This window comes from Passer montanus, unplaced genomic scaffold (genome assembly GCF_014805655.1).
Source record: "Passer montanus isolate IOZ18808 unplaced genomic scaffold, ASM1480565v1 scaffold65, whole genome shotgun sequence".
In the NCBI taxonomy this organism is placed as follows: Eukaryota; Metazoa; Chordata; class Aves; order Passeriformes; family Passeridae; genus Passer; species Passer montanus.
This window is the reverse complement of record NW_024371593.1, coordinates 2,559,774-2,577,587: the sequence shown is the minus strand read 5'-3', so window position 1 is coordinate 2,577,587 and position 17,814 is coordinate 2,559,774. Positions and strand designations below refer to the sequence as shown.

General features: G+C 40.3%; 1 protein-coding gene across 7 annotated transcripts in view; it reads left to right on the top strand.

Annotated features, from left to right (window-relative positions):
* The window catches only part of TSPAN4 (tetraspanin 4), a 421,577-nt gene that overhangs the window by 361,672 nt on the left and 42,091 nt on the right, over positions 1-17,814 (top strand). For all 7 annotated transcript variants that reach the window (XM_039728455.1, XM_039728451.1, XM_039728452.1 and 4 more), the window contains one exon: positions 9,806-9,880. In XM_039728455.1, coding sequence (XP_039584389.1) covers positions 9,806-9,880 — 75 coding nt within the window. The remainder of the gene's footprint in view (positions 1-9,805; positions 9,881-17,814) is intronic.

Genomic DNA, 17,814 nt, shown 5'->3' with positions numbered 1-17,814 from the left:
AGACATTGCTTTATGGTCATCACAGAGTGTGGCAGCACCAAACTGCAGGAGTCAGGGGAGCTGTACTAATTCAGATCAGCTGAAGGATTAATCTGTTTATTTAAATGGCCATCAGTGTTTGAGTTCCTAACTCCTTGTTGGTTAAAGTCTGCTAGTAATATCAGCTTCTCTGACAGTCTGTGCAGGCTCAAGTTCTCCTGTCACCTACAAAGTGTCCCTTCTCCCATCTTTTGTCTCAGCATTCAAACAACTCTCATGTGCCAGAGGTTCTTCAAAAGAAGCCTGGCTCTGAGCCATTTCCAGATCCAGACATAGGATCACCTGCAAGAGCTGAAAGACAAGAGAATTAGTCCCATTTTGAAAGTAAATGACAGGTAACCTGTGTGCTCCTTGCCAGCCCAGACATTCATGTCACTTTTGAGCATAACATTTGCTATTTTTTTTCTTCCTAATAATAAGATTATCTCCTTGGATAGAACACAATAGGCTTAGTAAAGCAGCATGTGTGCTTTTATTCCAAATCATTCTTTTGTTATTTTTACCCGCCTTAGTAATGCAACCTAAAATGAAGAGCAACATTGACTTCTTTCTCTATAAGGAGTAAAATTACCTGAACCTCAGAAAAATGTAACTCGGGAGGTAAAGAAATGGAAGCTAGTCTGTGTAAATCACTGATGCCACACAAGATACAGCCAGAGTTGATTTGATGTTACAGATATTTCAGACCCTCAGTATTACCAGCTAAAAAGCAGAATTAGATAGGCCACACTGCCTGCTTCTTCATTTTTTAAGCTACTGCAAGACTAACATACGTGCATTTGGTGCAGCTGCTTCTGTGTAGCACATTTGAGAACCCTAAACTGGGGGTAAAACCAGCAGTAGAATTTAAATACAGACAAAATCCTCTACCTTGTCCCTTATTTTCTCCTTGTCCATCTTCTTCTCACCATCTCCTTCACTTACACATACATCACAGTTTCTAGGCACTGTTTTGACACTCCTAGAAATAAGAACATAGATGGAGTAGGTTGGATTAAACCCAAGCCAGAGCCTTTTAGTTGTATCCCTTACCTGTGTTAGATGGACTCAAGCAGGTGCTTTCTCATGAGTGGAGTGGCATGGGGACTTGAAAGAGCTACTCTGATGTTTTATTTTTTTCCTCATCCACTCATACTTCACAAGTAAGATGAGTTTGTCTCCTGACTGGTGTAAAATCACACCAGTTCACGTCACACCTTTGCATTATGTTTGCAGAAGTAATGAAACAACCCTTATAAAAGTCAAAGGCCAGTGAGACCTTTATTAGTGCTGAGGAATCTGTGATCTGCTAAAGGGCCTACACCACCCTCTGTTGTGACAGGAGAGTGATACCTTGCTGCTATTTGATGACACTTCATTGATTTTGAGTCAGTTTTTGTGGAAAATGAAAAGATACTAGAGATGTCATAAAATACCACTTAAAATCCTTTGATGCATAGTATGGGAATATCAGGTCTCTCAACTCTCACTAATGCAGTAAGACTGAACGATTCCAACTGAAAGCAGTAATGAGACTAAAATGAAACACTGTTAATGTGTTAAGGCTGCATATGTTGTATATTTTCCCAGAAATAATTACTGCAGATTTCTTTGAGCTTTATTGATCAGCAGGAGTTTTTGCACATTCGTAAAGTATATAGTCCAAACATAAACAGAGCTGTACTATATATCCAGCAGGCATAAGGCATGAAAGGCTTTGTCACAATCAGAATGAATTAGCCATTAAGGCTTCCAGAGAATAATAGCTGATGAACCAAATTTGGATACATGACGTTTACATAATGGAGTTTCTGTTCGTGAGTTTGCTCATATACATTACTGCCTTTTTACAGTTTATGAGCAAACTTATCATTTTTATGCTGAAAAAAATGATTGTGAGACTAAAGAGATTTACTTCCAAGGAAGTACTTAAAGAGCTAAATATGCACAACGTGGGGGAGAGAGGGCTCAGATGGGACCATAAATCCTCCAGTATTCAAGGAGTATAAATGCTGTGGACAGAAAGGAAGCATTTGTGGTGCTGCAAAGAGTGGTAAGTAGGAGCAAGTGCATGGAACTAATAAAAGGAGTGTTCAGACCAAGTGTCAGCAAAACCTTTGGTACTGGGATGTGTAATCAGAATCCACTGTGATGGAAATTGGTGGAAACAAACTGCCCTTTCCCTTTGGCTCTGAAGTTCATGTAGGGGATTAATACACTGGGATCTTGTTGACTGTAATTCCAGTTATTGTTGAGGTCTGGGCACTGTCCTGTCATTTCTTGTTCAATGTTTTGTCTTTTTCTGTACAAGTCTTCGACGCTGCAGAGGAAGGCACTTCTAAGTGCAATTCCCACTGCACTTTCTCTTTTGTTCTCCTCTCCTTGCTCAGTACCTTGGAAAAGAAAATCAAAGGAAATTTAAAAAGGAAAGAAGAGAATCTTTTGTAATGTTCCTAGTCCCTATTAATATATCAGCTCAAGATGCCTTCAGGGAATTATGATAAATCAAACTTCTTGTGAGAACTACTGATACTGATTGAACACTTTTACTTTCAAAAGTGGAAGTTTCATTGGGGTTTTTTTGAGTGCTGACAAAATCTGTACCATATGAGTTTTTCTTCTGTAAAAGTCAAGTACCAATATGTTATTAAAAAGCTATTCTGGGAAGTCTGAAAATGCTCGAGGATGAACTTCATATTGCTCTGCTTACAAAGCCAGATCCAACAATGGCAAAATACAGGACCTATATAAAGAGTGGGTGGTTCTCCAGTACCTGGAGTTCTTTCTTTCAGTATCTCAGTGGCAATTGTGGCATTGGTTCAGATTTTTTTTTTAGCTGGCTTGAATTTTTCCGAAGTGTGTAATATGCAGTAAATTTGTCAGTAGTTTATAGCATTCAGAACCTCTGACAGTGTTGCCCTTTTTGATGCTCGACTAATGCATCAAAGTTTGTTGATGCTTCTGTTGTCATAATTAGGTTGGGCATGGAGATGCTGCACTTCTGCAGGAAGATAAAAGATTTTAACAGTGCCAACCATAGTAATGAGATATCTTCACTCAATCCATTAAATAATATTTAAATATAAATAATATAACCCATTATAAAATGACAGAAAAATTACAAAGCATATTAAATTTGAGGAAAACTTTAAATTTTCAGCAGCACAGTAAAGTGTGGCTCCTATAAAATACATTAACTTCTTCTGACTTTAAAATGGAGGTCTGCAAATTTCTAGGTGTCCTGGTTTCAGCAGTGATAGAGCTCAATTTCTGTCCATGACAGGAGGGAAAGGTTTGACATAATTTATTCAAAAAGGACAGATACTATTTACACCCTCAATATTAAATATAGGATGAGAAGGGAAGGATATGTGCAGGATGTGAGGTTACCTTTGACAGTATTTCTGTTCACATCAAATTACAATCTAAAAATCAAGCAGAGATCTTTCAAATATACCTTTGTCTCAAATCAGAATAAAATGATAAATGTAGTAATTGGGTCTTTCTGGGCTATACCAAGTCCCACATTCCTTTACATTTCTTGACGTAGAGAAGCAATGACACCTTCTCTCAGAATAAGAACAAGCTACATCTAAAGTGCTTAACCCAATTTAAAGCTCCCCAGTAGGAGAGACAAATGAATACCAGAAGGGAAGGGATCCAGTGGGGAGCCACTGTGATGATTGTGGGGCACGTGATGTGCAAGGAAAGACTGAGAGAGCTGGGTTTGTTCTGTCTTAAGAAATTACAGCAGGGAGTATATATTTTCATATCTTCAACTCCTTCTAGTTCAATATAAGGAAAAAAGAACTTTTGGAAGGATTCACAGGGATGGTACAAGAGATAACAGGCATAGGTTAGAACCAAAGGAAATTCCAATTAGAGATGTGGAATATTTTTGTTATTTTTTATCATTAATATAGTCAAGTGTTGGAAAAAGGTATCCAGTGAGTCTGTGGGTGACTGTCCATCTTCATCCTTGGAGATGCTCCTAAGGTGACTGGGCACAGCTCTGTACAGCTTTTAGGAAGGGGTTGAACCAGGTGGTCTCCAGTGGTCACTGACACCCTGTGTGTGTTTCTGTCATTCTGAGAGACTCAGTCTTCCAGCAGCCAGAGCTGGTTCATTCTTGAGCACCAAATTTATATGTGTACACATCAGGACCAGGCAGACTAATTAATAATCCTTCCAGGCCATGAAGACCAACTATCTTACCCCAAAGAATTGTCTGTAATTTCTTCTGCTGAGGTGTGTATTCATTAGGAAGTGAAATGTAATACTGAAATTAAAGACGATCAGTGTGGATTTGGTAATCCAGCCTGACTAAAAGGCAAAATGCTTGTATCATTTATATCACCACCATACCAAACTCACAGTTAATGTTACAGAGGAAGGACTGGCTGTAATTTTTCCAGTTTCTTCATCCTGGGAGCTGATGCAGGTGGAGGGCAGTTATTTTATTGGAACGTTTTCCAGGAACCCTGCTCATGTGTTGTACTTCATAGTGTCTGTCAGAAAAGAAGCCCAACTGTCCACCTTTCAGGTTCTTTAAATGTGATGGAAAACAACACAGGCTGTCTGTTGAAGTAATTTGTTCAGTTTCTTAGGAAGGTTATGCTAATTTGTATTCAATTTGGTGTAAGCAATATATTTGCTAGGCCATGAACTTTAAAATTGTTTTGGAATGTATCACTGTTTGAAAGAAACAGCTGGCTCTCAGGTCTTTTTACTACTTTCATGTTTGTTGAAGAGGATTTGAATAATTTTTTGCAAGAAGCTTCTGTCTCCTGTCATGAGCTAAGTTGACAAACAGGTCTGGCGCACTGAGATCCTACTGTCCCCTTCTGAGACAGCCCCCATCAAACTAAAAACATTACTTCAGCAAGCAGTCGAAACAGAGCAGTCTGGAGTTTGCCATCATTTATGTCACATTTAGTCTCACAGCAAAGTGTTAGGAGGCTAACAAGACAATCACACCTTGGTTTTCATTGTGTTGGGACACTTTTGCCTTTGGGAGACTGAGAGAAGGTCAGCTACTCCTGACATGGAGAGATGGGCAATTTGAGCAACATGATCCTGCTATTGAGAAGATTTGGGAGGGAGAGGCAGTGGGGAAGAAGGCGACCCAATCCTGTGTATTAGTGTGTGATGTCAGTCATGCTGAGGGACAAGTGTCTGGAGCATCTGAGAAACCAGGGAATCCTGTTTGTTTGGGTGGGAAATACAATTAACTTCTTGTTCTCTGCCTGTGTGAGCAGCAATGGAAATGTGCTTTAAGTGATGTACACAGGGTACAGTTCTTGATTCTCCAATTGGTATCAACAGCCTGAATGAACAAAACTGGAAGTGAGTCAAAAGCCTGGTACAGATCCAGTGGGAATGGAATTGAAAGCTGGGACCTCCTCTCCTCTAGCAGACTTTTCTCTGTGACAGCAAGAGGGGGATACTTATCCATGGTGTAGGTTTGGTAGCAGTTGCACACTTACTTTTCCATACACCTTTAGTGAGAATCCGTGGGAAAGTCAAAGGCTTTGTAGAATATAAAGGTAGCTGCTGAGAAACTGGCCTTAGTTTTCTTAGGGGTTGGAAATCAGCAGTGGTAGACAGGAGGGTGTTACCTTACCTCCCTCCTCATCAAAGCTTCTGTGGGGTTATTTCAGGTGTAATTTATGAAAAGCTGAGCTGCAGGGAGCTCTCCACTGAACCTCTGCTGGGTTGCATCCCACTATTTGACAAGTAGTATGGTAAAACATTTCTCTGTACAAGGTCAGATTAATCTTTTTTTATGGAGTTTCACATGAATGCTTTGCTTTGGGATTGTTGTTTCTCCACGCATAAATCTTTATTATACCAATAGCCTACAGCCCCAGTGAACCAAACAAAACTCAGTTTTATTCTTCTCAGTATTTATCACCACAGTGAGAGAACTCCATTGAAAAGCAACTGTGAGAGTTTCCAGCAGGTGTGGTGGGCATTTAGGTACTGTGAATCTTCACTGAGTTCATCTTTCTTCCTTCTAAACTTGAATGGTATATGCCAAGCTGGGTCTGGCCTCAGACTGGGCATCATTCCCTTTGGGTTATACTGAGGATGGAAGTGAAAATGACCTGTTGGAAGGTGCTGTGGGCTAGAGGAGGAGGCTGTGCATGTGTCCATGCCTGCACTTCACACTGGTGAGTAGCAGGATGTGCTGCAGTGTGCAGGACTTGCTTTGCAGCCAACACAGGCTGAAGCCTTGCCTGCTGCTTTCCAAGGTGTTGGTTTGGGTTCAGGTACAGCTCTTCTGTAGAAGGGGAATGACAGATGAGCTGACATGCAAGTGCTTGGAGCTTTTACCAGGTGATGAGTGTGAAGCCTCCGGGTTGAGGTTGATCTCACTTAATTAACATTTGTAATGAAAGATTCAGCACAGGTCTCTACTGTCTGCACATGTGGGGATTCCTAATACCTCTTAGTTATCTGTGATATAGCCATGTGGGCTCTGTCAGTGCTTCCAAATGTTTAAAAAGATAGAATTAGGTACTCTATACTTTTGTATAAAACCAAAACATTTTTCTATAGAGATAAAGGATAATCCTTTCCTATGTTTTCATTTTCTGAACAATGTACATTAGTTTTGGTTCACTGTATGGTTTCCAAGATTTGCAGTGCATGAAACCAAATTCCCAGCTTGGAGGGCCCTCTCAGTCTGTGTAGGGAAAGACTTAGGCATGATACATAACCATCACTGAGAGGATTTTTATTTTGATATTCCCTAAATTTTGAGTGCTTGACTCCACAATTTTAACATCTTTTTGGGCATCAGTGTCCTGCCTATTTCTCTAGTATGACCTGAGGAAGGCAGGAGCAGTGTCAGGGTCTTGTCAGAAGGTCTAGCCTCCTTCACTAGACACAGTGGCACAGCTGGCAAGAGCAGCTCTCTGCTCCAGTCTGAAGTTGGTAGCTTTTAGCAGAGTTGGTGTTGTAAGGGGAAATACTCTTGAGATGTGAAATTTCACTGCATTGTTACCAATTAAGATGAAATTTTAATTACTGTTCCTAGTATTAAGAAATAATGACATACTTGAGAAAACACCTCTTCTTGAGAAGCTTCCCTCCAGACACCTCTCCTCCCTCTTTGCCAGTCTCCAGTTCATTCCCTGCACATTGTACTCAGTCATGGGGATCAGTGCAGGATGTTTTTCTTTTATGGCCACTCTATTTCTTGCTCTTTTTTTTCCATGGCCCTAGCCTGGAGTCCTCCCCAGGCCACCATCCTCTCAAAGACCTCATTCCTCCTGGGTATCTATGTACACAAGTGTCTCCTACCTGGATTGTCTGCTGCTTGTAGGTCCAGTTTTTCTAAAACTTGTAGCCAGATCATATCCTAAGCCAAACCATTCCCCATCTGCTGTTAAAAGTGTACTTACTTGGGGTAGCCTTTGTCCTGCAGTCACTCCCTGGCTTCATCTGTACTCTCTCCATGATGCTGCATGCAGAGTAGGGAGGAAATACTTTCTTGAGAGAACAGGAAAAACAGATCCCTAAGTTTTATTCCAGTTCCTGGACATGTCCCCTGTTCCAGATCATGTCCTGTGAAGTGGGGCTGGAGGTTATTGGCTTTGGGGAGATGGTAGAAAGGCACCAGAGGAGCAGAAAAGATCTGTGGAATGGTTTGTGGCTTGTCTGGTCGTGTGTGAACATGTGGGTGTACGATTTCCAGGCTTTAGCTGCTGAGCCCTCTCATCTCTGTGATGTGTGAAATGCAGACTCTTGAAAGCAAATAACCTTCCTACAACATCCACTCGTGGCTGGGTAAGACAAAAGGCTGAAATTTCTGTGCCTGAAATTGAACTGCACTGTGTCAGGCCCGTGCTCTAAGCACTGCAGTATGAGAGGATTTCAAATTAAAGCACCAGAAATTTAACCAGGGAAGAACAGGATACTTTGCTCTGCTTCGTTCTTAGATGTAATTGGAGTGCTATTTTTGACATTCTTCCAAAAGCTTTTATCCTTTCGACAGAAACAAGCACAGAACATATCAGCACAGACAATTAAGATTTGGCAAAATGATAAGCTGATGAAACTGAGGTCCTGTGGTAGGAAATGCTGATCACTGTATATAATGGGTAACAAACAGTCTTTCTCCTTTGTTCTAGAAATTGTCTCATGCAATCCTGTCTATGCCAGGGAATTTTACAGGGAGAAAATGGTGTTCGCATGCGCATTTTGGATAAGTGATGCTTTTATGGATGAGCAAAAAAGTACTCTACAGCCAAATAGAGCAAAGTGTCTGTGCATCTTTGCAAAGAGGGATATGCTTTGTCCTGTTTCATATAATGCTATGCAGCAGGCTAAAATTGTAAAAAATAAGCAAGCTGCACCAAGACAGGTGTGCAAAGCCATACAGAAGGTCAGTGTTGGATGGTAATGATATGGAAATCAGCTTGGATCATGGGCATAAATGAGGTCTGTGATTCAAAACTGGGCAGTAATAGGATCCAGTATTAGGGTCAGGCAGGTGTGAAAATACTGGTGATGAGAATCTGAAAATAAATAATTTAAGATTCATGGGGCAAAATGCAATGACTTCTGTAGACACGGTAATTGTACCAGGGAAGAAAAGTATTTTCCCCTTTGTGACTTTTTGCCCTCCATTCAGTCACATAAATCCATGGGTTCAAAGGTTTGGTTTTGGCTTACCAGGCAGTACAGAAATTCTGATAAAGGCTTAGTAGCTATTAAACTTTTATAGGTTTGCAGCCTTGTGGTTGAAGAGACAGTAATTGCGTTTTTCTCTTGGGGATGGGATTCCAATTAAGTCAGTGTTGCTCAGTATTAGAATTCCACCCTTACAGGTTGCTAAGTGTGTGAATTTTGTGTTATGGGGAGCTGGACCTTTGCCTCAGCCTAAAAAGTTTCCAAAATTGCTCTCTCCTTTACCTGTCTATGCGAAACTCAGTTTCTTTTAATGCTCTGATAGTGCTCACTCTAAAATGTGCAAGTGCTGTGTTGATGCTGCTGCAGATCCATCCAGTGTGGGAACAAAATGCAGAGGATGTGGTTTCCCAGAGGTGTTTGGCATTGCCAGTAGTTCCTCTCACTGAAGTCAATCAAAAAAGAGCTGAGGGCTTTAGAGAACCTACCTGAAATCCCTGAGTTAAAAGGTTTTTAACCAGTCTTTCAAGCTTTTGACTCCTGGATTTTAGGCAGTTCTATGGCTTATGAGCAGAAAGAGAGGTGGCCCAACTTTGCTTTGATGTCTTCAGTAGAAATCAGCCCCTTTCACCTGAAACTCATGGGTGATTTGTATATCTCCCTGAAACTGCTCATAAAGCTAACTTGGTACACCTTTCACTTCCCCTTTTATCCCACAATTACCCTTGAAAGGAGCTGTGACTTAATGATTTATGGCCCAGGCTACCTTCTCTTGGGTGGGAATTTGAGCTGTGGATTTCATTGATAGCATTGGCTATCATCATTAGTATCTAGTGGGGAAAAAAATAAAGAAAACCTAGCATGGGAAGACTCCTCGAGGTTTGCTGTCAAAGAGAGAACTGGCTTGCTCTTGGTGGGGGTTTAGGCTGTTCTACTATAAGTGCTATAAATGAGCCATGCCTATGCCCAGACACTGCGGTGTTATCTGCTTTTTCAGTTGCAGCAGCTTTGTATCCTGCTACCTGTATGACTCCCACTCCCCATTCTGCATGATCTGCTGAATGTACTTGCTGTGCATCCAGAAAAAGCTGAAATAGATGTTGATGGCTTTTGCTTTTGTTTTATCCCCTGTCCTTTCTTCTCTTGACAGTTTTTTATCATGCTGTTAATTATATTTCTGTTGGAGCTCACTGTTGTGATTCTGTTCTTCGTCTACACCGACAAGGTAAGTCAAATTCTTCATTTTTCTTTCCCCTTCAGCAAATTTATATGCCCCTTTTCCCTATAAATAAATCATGAAGCTCTTGGCTTGGTATGCACATCATGCTTCTGTCTTCCTTGAGACACTCCTCTCAGAAGGAGCTCTCTCAGAATGCATAAGCAGCCTGGCAGGACTGGGCTGTCTTGCTTGCTCAAGTGTACAACTCAAGGTCACAGATACTGCCAAGTGCATCTGTCATTAACAAAAGAAAAGGGAACAGAAAACCACACAAAAATGCCCACAAAAAAAGCAAAGAAGCCAACAAACTTTACTAGGAGCATGTAGGAAGAGATACCCATCAGAGCGAGTTTGATTTTTTAAAATATGTTTATGGTTTAAGAGCCACATTGATACTGTTGAAAAGGAAGTGTCCTCAGCACAGGCAAAGGTATAAAATTCATTATCTTTCCACACTGCTCCTTGCAGCACATGTGTACTTAGAGCTTTGTGGAAAGCCAGGGTAAATGCATAAAAGTTCAATAAACACAGCTTTTGTTTGTGCTTTCACATTTTCCTTATGTTTTACAATTGTTCCTTCAGTTGTACAGGCAATATTGCCTATTTAAATTTTCTTTACCCTTTTCTTTTAAAAAATCTTACATGAATAAATCCAAAACAAGGGCATAATTGTGTGCTACCTACTTATTCAATCAAAATCAAAAGTCCCTTACAATTGAAGACTTTATAATCATAGGGAAGGTGACAAAATTTTACCATGAATTAACATTCATCAGGTACATGAGTGGTAAACACTTTCTTTAGGAATGGAAAGACAATAGCAAAAAAAACAACACCGAAAACAACACTGTGTTCATTAATGCATAAATTATGAATATAATTAGTAGTATATTAGTGATACAAGTGATTATATATTAGTCATACCAGTGACTGATTGTCAGAGGCACTTCTGAAGGACTTCAAGGAATTAGGTTCTATAGCATTCTGTAGCTGGAACATGGAATTAACTTGCCAGGTAATTATAGTAGAAGGGACAATTTAAAATTACTTGTATGCATTATTGGATTCTGAATTACTTGTCAGCTCTTGGCAGAAATCATACAGGAGTAAAGGCATCTACTTAATATGCAATGGGCCTCCAAAACCCAAACACAACACTTGGTTATGTTTAGAAAGAAAATCACTTAGAAAATATTATCATATCATTGTATAACAGACTTGCCTCACTGTGAATATAATGTTGAGTTTTGGTTACAGAAATTATTAGATGTGCGAGAAAGGTGGAAGAGAGCTGTCATGAAAAGGGATTATGGAGACAATCTAGATTCGGTTTGGGAAATGAAAGAGATCCTCTGCTTAGGAGATTTTACAAAGAATAATTATAATAGTTTCTGAAATAATGACAGATCTAAAATAAAGATCTGTCCTGAACACAGAAGAAATAAATGGAAATGTTTCTGATTAGATTAATAAAATAAATATTTCTTATATTCCAAGTCATTATCTGGTAGAAGTCCTGTTGTTGGCTGGTGTTGAGGCTGATAGATCAGTAAATGTGTGGGTATGAAGGACAGAAAAGAAACCAATGAAGTATTTTTATTCATAAAGCAGTCAGGTGTGTCACAGAGTAAGTTTGTTCTCACCCTTCAGAGGTTAAAACAGTGAAAAAGTATCAAAAGGATTCCCTCCCTCCTTCAGCCTCTTGGTTTGCAGTGGGTTTTATTGATTGTTAATAAAGAGATCAGGAAATTAACTTTCCTCTGACTCACATACTGCAGGAGGTAGTGGCCTGCAGTTGTCTGTAAGATCAAAACAGAGTCTAAAATATGGGCTCCAGTTCAAGTGCAGTTTTACTGAGTTAACAAATTGCTGTAGTCTGGGTATTGCAGATGATCAAATTTGAGGCTCTCAATGTTCCTGTATGACTTTAAATCTTATACTGAGGAAATCAATAGTTTGTGTTACACTTGCAGTCCTGCCTACTGCAGAATAAATAAACCACCAGCAGTCTAAAACTAATATTTTCATACAGCATGTTTAGAGTTTTTGTGCTGGCTTTCCTGATGTGAAAAACAATATTGCCACGTGTATGGGAAACAGTGAATCCAGACAAGTCCACCACAGTAGTTCAATTCATGTAAATGCTGGGAAAATCAGTGAAGGAATATTCTACACTGACACTTGTCCATCAGAAGAAAGTAGGGTTAGTTTTGTGTGCAGGAGAGAAGGGCTCTGCTGATGATCACTTTGGGCAATACCAGCCACAGGGAGGGTGTGCATCCATGTATGTGTGGACGCTGTGTGTGGGCTCCTGGGCAGTGAAGCACTCTCTCTGTATCCCTTGCTGGGGCTGTTGCTTTAGTGCTTTGTTAGTTACTAAAAAGAATCATGGCAAAAGTTCTTTACAGCCATTCACAGGTAGTTTTTTGGCACAGGGGTTTTATTCGCTTGCTGTGGAAGGGTGTGCAGCTGTGGAGGTGAACTAGGACTCACAACAGCCTCAACTGACCTGTTCTCAACTGTTCTCATTTGTCAGCCTGGGAGAAGCCCAAAAATTGCCTCATCCTCTCATTCTGGTGACTCAGTCTTCTCTGAGCTTTTAAACAGCCAATTTGATCTTATGGCCTAGGATGTCATCTTTTCTTGATGGATAAAGGTTTGTCTTGATTTAATGAGATAGATGCTGCCCTGAAGTTGAAAACTCTTTCTCTGAGCTGGCTATCCAGTGTGATATTGTGAAAAGAGGGGAACTTGGAGAAAGCTCAGGAATCCACAGTGTAGGAAGGAAAAGGGGTAATGCCTTGTCTCTTGTAACTGCACTGTGAATTTCCTTGGCAGGGCCTGAGCTCACACCTTGTTCAATATTCCTCCAACTGTCCTGACTAGTTGTGTTGCAAAATATCAATCTCATGACTTCTGCAGAAGTGAATATGGGCTGTGATGGAATGCATTCCTATAGGATGGTTGTCAGGAAAAACCTATAGCCCTTTTGTTTTGTCCTGGCTGTTCCCAAAGCATCAGAGGGACTGTTTCATAGGCTGTCTTCAGCTCGGTGTGAGCACCTGAGGCACCTGGAAACTCCTGTTGGCATTTGCACACATTCATATGCAAGTTCCTAAAGTTGGCTTTTAATTTTTTGAGGTCAGAAGTACCAGCCCAAGAGACTGGTACTGAATGGAGTTGGTGTGATTATGAGAACTAAGGCAGGTTGGTGTCATTACTGAGTGCAGTATTTTTTCAGGCTACATTTATGCCCCCATTTGAAGCAGTTCAAGCTCCAGTGACATTTCTGGAGTCATGTGGATGGTTATATGCATGGCTACCTATCTATAGGCAGAATATTCTCTTTATTATATTTTATTTTGATTCCATCAATGGAGAGCGGCATTTGGCATTTTTATACAGTTTGACATTTCTATGTGAGGCTCTATGTGTATTTATAAGAGATCCACAGAGTACTGAGAGGGCTAACCTTAATTTTATTGTGATAAGGGGAAAGCAGCAGAGCCCTATCCTGTCAGAGGTTGGATACTCATATTTCTCAACACTAGATTGGATCCTGCTAGAATGTAAATTATACTAATAAAATGCACAGTCTTGTACTAGTTTTAACTTGTATAATCCTCCTGGTTTTAGTGTCTGTATTTCTTTTTACTGTGATGGTTCTCCTGGAAGCATAGAAAAAGAAAAACCTATATTTACTTTTTTGCAGCTGTAATGGGTGGGTTTTTTCAGTAGACCTCTGCATTTTACATGATTTACAGGCAGAGCTGTGTAATACCCACAAATGAAAGAACATAACCAAACCACCATAATGTGGGGCTGGATTTTGTGTGCATTGTGTTTGGTGGGGGAGGGGGGAAGGTTTAAGTTGTTGAGTTTTTGTTTTGTTTTGTTTTTCTTATTTTTAAATGTCCAACATAACATGCAACATAAGTAACATACATCAGGAAAGAACACAAGCACTGAAGAATCACTGATTATGATATTTGATTATGGGAGCAGTTACTGCTATTGGCTGCTTGAAGTTAAGATGAGAAATTTCAATAAAGATTAGGCCATTAACTCACTTGGGTCCCTGTGAAAATTACAGCCTAAATTCCATGCCTGCTTAGCTGTGTTGAAAATGGCCCACAGAATAGCCCACAGAGGATTGAAAAATAATGGCAACTTCTGTTTTTCATGAAATGTGTGAAAATGTTCTTGTTTTCCATGCTGCTCCAATATAGCTTTTGCTGCTATCTTATAAAAAACATATTCTTCAGATTGATGCATTTCTTGCTTTGTTTCTAAAAAGAAACTGAATTTTTTTTAAATTTCTGATTGATATTTTGCCTCATCCCATACAAAGACAGCAGGTTGGAATTCAATGGATATGATTTCAAGTATAGCTCAGCCCTCACAACCTCTTACACATTTGACTTTAGAAAATGGAAAAGCAGAATCTCTTCCACTTGCTGCACTCATGTGCAGTTGCTCACAGAAATTATCAGATCCTGCTGAGCTGCTCACTGGTGTGAGGGAGGGATTCACAAAAACCTGATGGAATTATTCATATATAAAGTTTAGTACAAGTCTACTGCAGAAACTTGTTCTCATTGGGCTTCTGTCAAGAGAGCTTAAAAGTTTTCCATGTTTGCATTTGACAGTGCAGCAGAAATGTCTCCTTGGGTAATGAAGTGCCTCATGTTCCCAGTCAGCACAGCCCACAGGCTGTCCAAAATGCACACACAGGGCATGTTAACATTGGTGAAAGTGGGCAAACAGAGCCTAAAGTGAAGAGACAAGATCACCCAAACTCTATGCAGTTTAGAGATGGTCTTAAGTTATTGGAAAGCAACAGGCTGTGGAAAATCCTGCAAAACCGGCAGAATGGTCAGTGCACCACTGTTCAGTCAGACGGCCCTTGTCTAGCAGTGTTTCTCCATCAGCATTTGACTTTGCCTACACCATCCCCTTCTCACTGCTGCAACTCTGAGTGGTGGTAGAATTATTGGGTGCCTGTATCCTCCTTTGCCACAGTGAACGGGGCTGTCCCTGCTGCTGTGCAGGGCTGAGATAATTTCAGACCAGAATCTGTGTGGATAGTGTGTGCACTTGTCAGTATGCAGGGAAGGCTCTCTAGAGGACAAGGGCAATTTGAATTCTCTCTGGTATTTCTGTGAGGATCTGCAAGTCCTGGCATATGTATGCAATGGTTTCTGAGCATTCTGTGTGTTAATGCTTTATTTTCCAGTTAAAGTTCCGTTTGGTTTGTTTGTAAAAGACCTTTAAAATTATCAAGTCCACCAATCAAGCAGTTCTGGGCATATACCTGCTCTCTGGCAGTGTTCTGGAATTTGGGTTTTGCAGTGAGTGCTGACATAGCCAGAAGCTGTTTTCAGGATCAACAGCAGTAGCAGTGCAGGCAGATGTGGAGGGATCTATAGATTGCCTCCTGGATGGTGATGCACTGCAATTATTGCTCTTTGAGTCAGATGTTTTAGCTCTGGTCAAGTATTTTATTTCTCTAATGCAAAATAATGTTATATAAATGGTGGTATAAAGTAAGAAAAGACTGAAGTGTCTCTGTGGTTTATTTTACTTGGTAATAAGCTTTTTTTTGGTAATTTTAACTAGTTTATTAGCATTTCAGTACTGGTGTCCCACAATAGGGAGTTGCAGAAATTTCATCAAAAGAATTTAATTATAGCCAATTTACTTTGGCTTCTTTTCAGCAAAGCAGTCAGGCATAGGTTTAAATCTCTCCCTGTTCAGCACATAACCTAAGTGCATGCTTGAACCCATGTGACTGATTTAATCATATGCTCAAGTCTTGTTAAAGTTGATTTGTACCTTACAGGTCTTTAAAAGAAATAATGCTAGGAAAATGCTAATGACAGCAAAGAATTCTGGGGTGTGTAAAGAGGCATCACATCTTTCATTCCATAAGGAATTTAGTAAAAAATAATGAATGCTTGCTTTAAAGCATTATTGGTTAGCTTTTTCCACTTGTTCTGAACAGCTTTCCATTTAGTATCTTGAACACATCACTCTAACCTTTTTTAGGCAGGAGGAGATGAGGGGCGTGGAATCTATTTGCCCGTGCAACTGAAAAAAACAAACACGCCAAAGGAAATCCCGGTAGTTTTACTAATTCATTTGTCTAAGTAGGACTTCACTGAAAGTGCACTTCCAAAATGTTATTAACAGGCTTGTTGAAGGATATCACAGTATTGATGAAAAGAATTAAGTGCATGCTCAGAAATAGGTGTATTTAGAAACAATAGCTGCAGATGAAATGCATTAGGGCTCCCCATTGGGAGCTCTCGATCAATGGTTGATCAAGGCCTAATTGATTTCTTGAATAAAATGTTAGCAGGGGAATAGGTGCAGGGAAGGGAAAATCAAACTCTCCTAAATTAAGCTCCATGCCTAACAAAAATACCCTTTATAAAGATCAGATAATGCAGCAGCCTGCCATCTCTTTATGCCTCCTGTCTTCCTACTTTGGCTGAGTTCAGAAATGAAGATGAAGGTGGGTGTCTCATCCTTGACAGCACGGATTTGTGCTCATACTAAGTTCAGCATTTTTCAGTGTCCCAGTGCACAGGCATAGTGCTTTTTTCTCAGGAGAAATCCAGTCCTGACCTCCACCCTGGCTAACAGGGATATTAATTCCCCTATCAGTATGGATGAATCGGACACAGCTGTTGCTGCTATTGTGCCTGCCTTAAAGCCAGCCAGATCTATAGTTTATTTCCTGACATCCCTAAATCCATCTAAGGGTTTCCTAATAAGTATTTGGTAATATGTCAGTCTACAGCAGGAGAGATGTAAATGGGCCTCCTTCTTGCTAGTTTGTAATCTTTAATTGCAGGTAAACTCAAGATCCCAGGAGCATGTCGAGTTATGTCTTTGTTGTGGAGCACTTTTACAATGATCTGTTTCCCACACCTCAAGTTTCAGGTTTCACAGCAGACAAAATATAAGTGGTGCAGGTTTTCAACCAGCTTCTCCCAAGGAAGAACCTGGCATACAGTAGTGGTGGTTTTTAAATACTTTGCACATTTATGTGCTTTTCATCAATCCCTTAAAGGGCATTACAAGAGGTGAGTAATTCAGTTCTGCTTTTGCTGACTGAGAGAAGTGAGGTTAAAGGCCAAATCCCAGGGGTGCAGTGTGTCTTGGGGAATGTGTAGTGCTCTCATGTCTGAATTAATGGAATAGAACCTTACTGTTCCACGAGACAGGTTTTTGCTCAATTTTTACTCAGATGTGGTCACATTTCAGCATCTGGGTGGATCTGGAACTGAGTGCACACCAGTGTTGAGTACTGACAGAGGTGGAGTGAGCAGCACTGGGTTACACACACCTCATCAACATCAGCTGGTGCCTGACCCCAGCTTGCTTCTCTTCTGGCACTGGTTTTATACAATTTTATTTGATAAAGGGAAGAATAGCAGAAGGAGAAAAGAATGGTTTAGAAAGGTGATAAAATAAATAATTAAGGCAGCTTTAGGGCGTTTAAATACAGGCAACATCAAATGCTGAGGGATGACTGAGGTAGTATATTGAAACAGACAGCACATTTTTTATTCATTCTATGAACATTTTTGATGTGTCACAATGTATATCAGGCAACATTAGAAAATGACAGTAAACTAAATGCTTAACATTTTTCACATATTAGAAAAAGAGAGGGGAAGATGACTTTTTGTGTTATCAGACTGTAAGCAGACCAATAGCATATAGTCCTTGTCTTGGATTTGTCAGTGGCAGTTGCAGAATGATGAGCTAGGTTGACCACTTTATTAGGCATAATTTGCAGCTGAGGGTTCTTCAACTCCTTCCTTTGATTTAACTCAGCAGTGGTAGGCAGTGAACTGGCTGAGAACAGGCTGTTGAACAGCAGCTTCAAACCATTACCAGTTATGGGCTCTCTTAAGGCTGGAGTGTGT